The sequence below is a fragment of the Porites lutea genome, chromosome 4 (genome assembly GCF_958299795.1).
Source record: "Porites lutea chromosome 4, jaPorLute2.1, whole genome shotgun sequence".
NCBI classification, from domain to species: Eukaryota; Metazoa; Cnidaria; class Anthozoa; order Scleractinia; family Poritidae; genus Porites; species Porites lutea.
In genome coordinates, this window is record NC_133204.1 from 8,890,781 (window position 1) to 8,897,462 (window position 6,682).

General features: G+C 38.5%; 1 protein-coding gene across 1 annotated transcript; it reads right to left on the minus strand.

Moving 5' to 3' along the window:
- Positions 1 to 1,297: 1,297 nt before the first annotated feature.
- LOC140935671 (uncharacterized) lies at positions 1,298 to 5,132 on the minus strand. The gene is made up of 3 exons (XM_073385239.1): positions 4,981 to 5,132; positions 3,549 to 4,250; positions 1,298 to 2,414 (listed from the first exon to the last, which is right to left on the minus strand). Exons 1-2 carry the CDS (start codon positions 4,985 to 4,987, stop codon positions 3,829 to 3,831), a joined length of 429 nt encoding a protein of 142 aa, XP_073241340.1. The 5' UTR covers positions 4,988 to 5,132; the 3' UTR covers positions 1,298 to 2,414; positions 3,549 to 3,828.
- Between the last annotated feature and the right edge of the window lie 1,550 nt (positions 5,133 to 6,682).

Below are 6,682 nucleotides of genomic sequence, written 5' to 3' on the forward strand. Positions count from 1 at the left end.
AGATTAAACGAAGAACATTCAATTCTCAAGCCCATACTGTATAATTAAAAGTAAAACAAAAAAAGTAACTAGGGTGTATGGGCAGTTTCTCTGTATGTTAATTCTAGTAGATCTAGTACTAGAAAGGTCCATTCAAACAAGATGCTGGTAGTAAGAGGATCATTTCAAGTGTATTGCATAAAATAAAATACAAATTTAAACTCAATAAACTTTCCTTATTTAACGAACAGTTAGCTAAAAAGTGCTCTTTGATAGCCAAGGCGGCCCCTAACTGCTATGAGAAGCTACAATAGATCGTACGATCGAGCAGCCACAAGAAAAAAAAGAAAAGAAACACTGAGAATTAAACTTTAAGAATTATCTTTCCAGAAAAATGAAAGTGCGCGCTTGATAAAAAATGTTCGTTGATATTGACTCTATTTTATAACTATGCCCCAACTCTGGACCTCACTGCACAATCAAGGAAAGTTTTTGTACATGGGTTTAAGGTTTAACTTCATGGATTAGCAAAATTCAAGGTTTAGCTTTTCAATTGCACAACACATTCAAAATACCAGTAACAAGAGCACATGCGCAGTATTAAGATTGCTAGAGGCACTGATTTGTCCCTGCACACAATCTGATCTCAGGTCATGATTACTGCCGATTTTGAGTCAAACTGAGAAATAATCACAATGCTGCTAGGACAATCTTCAGCAAGATCAATTTGTTGCTCCCTTAGTTTTCTAAACACAAATAAGCAGTTGATTTTCATGCGCTTTTGGGTAATTCGCTCGCTCCACGATCAGTCTTAAAGGGAAATGAGTGACTTCTCCTGGTATATTAATCGGTCTGATCTACTGCCTTTCACCGGCGGTGCTCGTTATCTTTATTTTTGCTGTGATGGTTTTTAGTTCAAACTAAAACGGAGATTGTTTTTGTGCCATGCTATATCTTTTATCCCAGTCCCGGTCTGACTACCTCACCAATTGAACTTTGCCTTGGCCAAATTTGCTTCAGCTAAGACAATGACGAAAAATCATTCTTTCGTAGATTTTCTAAACTGAAACTTGTACTGCTAAGTATATAAGACAACCTACTATTTTTCTCTTTATTTTTTCAGTCGTGGCTCCCCCTCCCTCCCCTCCCGTTATGAAATGGTTTGCCGTGCTGGGTGGGAAGACATCTTTGACCCTTTTACAAACTCCCAGAAGCGATTGGCTTTATCAGTCAGAAGATGCTATATTGATAGGTCTTGATATGACTAGAAATTCCTTATTTACTATTCATTAAAATGTATCCTCAAAGTAACAGACAATTATGAAATTAGCATTGTTTATTTGACTATCGCTTTACAGGTTTCTTTAACAACATACTGCAAACCAGGAACCTTACAGCTGACAGTAAGCCAGTTCTTAACTGGTCATTTGATAGTATTTGAATTTGTTGTCTATTTCATACTAGACTACGACAAATAAATCCAAAACCTGGGTCAAAAACGTCCATAAACTCCTCTGTAATTGATTCAACTTTTGAATCACAAAAAAACAAAAATACAGTGTTAAGTCTATAAATTCCATTAGATGTACCGAATCTGAAACCACATTTTACATGTACGTTATTGAATAATTTTCGTGACAGTGCCTGTTGTGTAAGAATAATGTCACTTGATTATCTGTTATTATGTGGGTTGAGTTTCTTGTTGGTCCTCTCCTTTGCTCCGGGAGATTTTTCTCCGGGTACTCCGGTTTTCCCCTCTCCTCAAAAACCAACATTTCCAAATTCCAATTCGATCAGGAATCAGGTAGACGAAGAACCACTTTGTGGATGTGCTACCTCCAAATTATTATTTATTCATTATTTATTTATTTATTTATTTATATCGTAATTATTATTTCTTTCCCTTTTCGTTTTTATTTCACGTATACCTTTTGCAATACTGTAAGGTTATATAAATTATAGTCATGCAAATAAAGGTTATTGTTGTTGTTGTCGTTGATTATTAATATATGAACGAAATCTTTAAAAATGGACGCTGTTAACTTAATAATGGCGAAGAGATGATAAAGTTTATGTACTGAAACTTTAAGTTAAAAAATCAAAATCTATTTTACGTTTTTGCTGAATGACAGAAGAGGCAATTTTAACATTTTAGCGTAGTTCTAAAGTTCATATGGAGCGAAGGTTCCTTGAAACTTAAAAACTCAGGCTTTGAGACTATGGAGGGCTAAATGGTCCATCAATAATATTTGTAAAGATCTTCATGAAAGTAACAAACTTGTAATCGGGACCAGACGGCAGATTGACAGCTTTCCTTGGGTCAGTGATCTTGTTTCCTTTTCCGTCAAGGTCAGTGACAGGCGATATTCCAAGTTTCTGAGACCAGTACCCTGGGGGATTAGTGTCATCCAAGCGATAACAATGGTAATCCACCTCTAAAAATAAAGAAATAAAGTACCAAAAAGATTTGTTTCGACTTTTTTCTTTATAAGTATAGTATAATTTTTCTTATTAATTGCTGTCGGTAATTGCGCAAAATTCAATACTACTCAGGCGCGGATCCACACCGGTTTCCACCGTTTTACGGAAATCGGTCAGATTTTTCTTAAATAGATATATTTTTAATAAATAAAAAACTTTCCAAGTTGCAAGGCTTTATCCAAGGTAAATGGAAATGGCCAATATCCTATCTGAGTGACTCGGAACCCCGAGAAAGGAGACTTTAGGGAGTTAAAATCTAAAACATTTACCGGGGGAGCATGCCCCTGGACCCCCAAGAAGCTTGCGTTTTCGGCGCTCGTTGAGGAAATCGGTCAGCATTTATCCTAGATCCGCGCCTGCCACTGATTACAAGAGGCCGCACGAGTTAGCTCCTTTCGAAGCAAATTGATGTATTATCGGCGTGGTTACAGCCCATTCAAACCTTCACTGAACTCAAGTCACCCACCATTCGAGATTACGAAACTTCTCGTTAATTAGCTTACAGTCCATGATGGTGTGGGGTTTCCATTCGTTTTTTTGAAGACGAAATTAGTACAAGAAGCTTCGAAACTGAATGATAACGGTACAAAGTTGGCCAGTTAGGCCCTCTCTATACAAAAACTTTTTCAGCCTAAAATTTGAAACAGGTTCTTATTTTCTAACCTCTTATCACTTCAACTGCAATGTAAATGCCAATGTTGACAATCATATACAATTTTCATTGATACAATTATACAATTTTCAACACAATCTGAATTCCGCTTATTTCTCAAAGCTAAAATTTGTTTTCCTTTTCTTCAGCAAATAAGGACCTAAATGGTCTAAATTAATGCTCATTACCATCTATGTATTGGGAAAATGCTGGTTCTCACTCACAGGTTTCTACCGTGCCATGGAAGTACGGGGAAAAAGAGGAAATAAAAATGATTGTTTATGGTCACTCTGGAGAATCAAGAAGTGATAATTTTCGGATCATTATACATTTCTGGGAAACAGCCCACCTACCCCTCCCCTCAGCCAACATTTTGCCCTAAGTGAGAAGTAAGTGTTAATGTTGGTTTGGGGGAGGGGTAGGTGGGCACTCTTACTTTCAGCAACAAACAGGGCTATTAAGCAGTTTGGTTGTGGTGGTGCTTTGGGGCAAGGAGCACTTGGATCCACATCCATCTTTACTAAGCCGTCACTTTCGCAGGCCTTAATCACGTTTTGTGGAGTCATGGGATATGGATACGGCTTATAGCCGCTGGCATATCCAGGCTGAGCGAAGCTGTTGGTGATTTTTTGGTTTGCGTAGTTGTAGCAGTTGTTATTTTGGAGGATCACTTGGATCTTGTTCCACCTATCCGGGTTATATTTAGGTGCATAGTGTTATATCACCCCAACACCGCCCTTGTCTTCTTTGCTGGGAACTTGAGAACTGACTGGAGCCAAAGAATCTTGGGTCGCATCAGGCACTCTAGGCGAGACAGTTCCTAAATCGATGGCCTGTAAAATTTTCTGGCGCAAGTTGTCTTTTATCGACTCTTTTGGCATGGTGTCAAGCAGCAGCTTTTGCAGGTCACCTGTCTCTTTGCCTAAAATCAGTTCTTCTCCATGTGCTCCTGATTGTTGTACTAAGAAACCTCTGAACCCAAGAAGAGGAGGAATGTTTTTGTAACCGAAGATGTTGCCTTTGGCTCTTGCGTTGTCCAGAAGCTCTTTTATTTGCTGGAACTTCTCATTTTGAGAACCAATCGTCCAAACAGGATCAGGAAGACCACTGTATATCAGCAAGGTCACTTTGTATTCTCCTACAGTTTCATAAAAATAACAATAGTTTATTGCTTGGCAGGGTAAAAGGATAGATCATGCACATACACTAATACAGTCAAACCTCGTTAATACGGACACTGAGGGGACTACAGAGTTTCCGAATAAACGGGGTGTCCATATTAAGCGCGCAGGTTAAAAGGCGAGAAAATGTAACGGCTTTCTTTGCTCAGGGGCAGAACAAACTGTACTTAGTAATGAGGTGTCAGTATTAAGAGGGTGCCCGTAAAACGGGATTTGACTCTAGTCTCATTCGGCGAGGTTCTGGACGTTCTGCGATACAGACTGGATGAGGAAAGGCCTGGAAAGTTAAGTGTAAATTCTATGATAAATACTGAAAACTTGTCTGTAAGCAGTGTGTTTAACTGGGCATTCCCCTGTCCTACTATTAAGTTTGTTTTCAAAGACATCAACAGCTTAGACGGTGTCAAATTCTCAAGAAAGGCCACAACAATAGGATTTAGAAGTTTTGGATAGAGTTACGAAATACTAATGAGAAGGTGCAATCGACTAGTGTTTATAAACTTCGCTGATGCATCAGCAAAATTCAAATCAAAATAGACAGCTGATGGTGGCGTTCGCAAGATATTAAGGTTGGTTTCGGCTACATTGATTGAACGTGTATTCGTCTGAATGCTACTTCGTGGTAACAAGATTACTGATTGGTGGATTAAACTGGAACTGGAACTGATAACATAAAATTAAATTTACCGTCCATGCTTTGAGTATAGTACTGCTGATCAAAAGAGTTAACGGCTTGATTGAGAAGACTGTTCTTCGCGAACTGCACTCGGTTTTATCCACCCAGTTTTACCGTATGAACTGATCGGACTGACGATCAAAGTGTCTTTATATATCATCTGCTGAGTCATTTCTCACTTCTTTCAATTTACTTTAATTGGAAGTGACAATCTCACGAGTGACGTGAATTCTCAAGAAAGATGGTCTCTGCCTGAACACGGTGGTTGAACACAACTCAATTAACCAACTGTTCAGGTGAACAGTGATCAAATTCTGTTGATATTTCACTTTCACTGCAGCATTACTGTTTATCTAATACTGAACCTATTTTATAGTGACAAATGAAGGTATTTTCGAAGCAACATATCCAGACGTGACCTCTTGAATCTATGCGTAATCCTAGTTTATTTCTGAAACTGTTGTGCTCGTTCTAGACCCGCTTATGCCTGTTTTGGTTTTGCCAAAATCAACAACGTCCAGCTGAGAGTCTTTTATATGCTATCATAATGTGTCATTCTACAGAAAAATGGTCAAAATAATCTACACCCTTTTTCAGATCAAAGAAACCAAACCGGGCAACATAATATTCGTATATTAAGGAAATCAATGCCCCTGTCCTCAACTCTCTGTTTATTCTTTTCCTCATTTAACGTTTGCTTGGCTGAACTGATTACTCAGCGCTTTTCATTTGCTTGCAAAGCAGATTCAAAATAACTATGCACATGCGCAGTACTATGATTGCTAATCCTCTTTATGATCATTTTCCTTCTTCCTCAAGTTTCGAAACAAGAATTTGAGCAGTTAGTTTTGCACAATTCAAAACTTGGAGGGAAATTGTCATCATGAATCCTGTTGTTGGCATGTACTTGTAGGGCGGAGGGGTTACAAATTCAGGAGCCCATAATCAGCTCCTTGTAAATAAAATTATAACTGAAAATAAAATTGTCCCATCGGATTTTAACAACCTCAAAATAAAGAAAGAAAGAAGGAAGGAAAAAAGCTTTAGAAAAATAGACTGGGTACATGTGAAATTTGCTCTCTAATTTTTATTTTCTCTTGAGAATGTAATTGGCAAGTACCCAGCAGTCGTGTTTGCCGTGAGGGTAATCTTAGGACATGTAATTGGTATTTCTTTGCACCGACCTCTTTAATTCATGTTTACTAGAAGGATACGAATGCAAATATGGAGTGCAAACACCAATATGACCTAGATAGCAGCAAAAAAGGCCATTTCCGAGTTGTCTCAAGCTTCTGTTTTAAACCTAGGCTAAGTGCAAAGCCATTGATATGAAAATTATTTTTTAGACTCGTGCAAATAAAACTCATTTTCACAAGGAAGTCAAGGAAGGTTTTGCACTTAGCCTCGTTTTGAAAGTGAGGATTTTGGAACTCGGAAATGGTCTATTGGGGTTGAAGAGATGCCTGATACGATCAAACAACATTCACCGTTCCCGAGTTTTTAACCTGCATTCTAGCCGCCTACGCAGACGTTCTTTTGGCTCGTCACACAATCCTCCCCAGGGGCAGGTTGGGCAGGAACACGTGACGCACCCCTATGAACGTCTGTATAGGAGGCTACCTGCAATCAGGCGTTCTTTTTTTTTTTGTTCGGGGAAAAGCGACAGGCAAAGGAGGAAAAAAGAGCATGATACATTTACTTTTCAAGTTATCT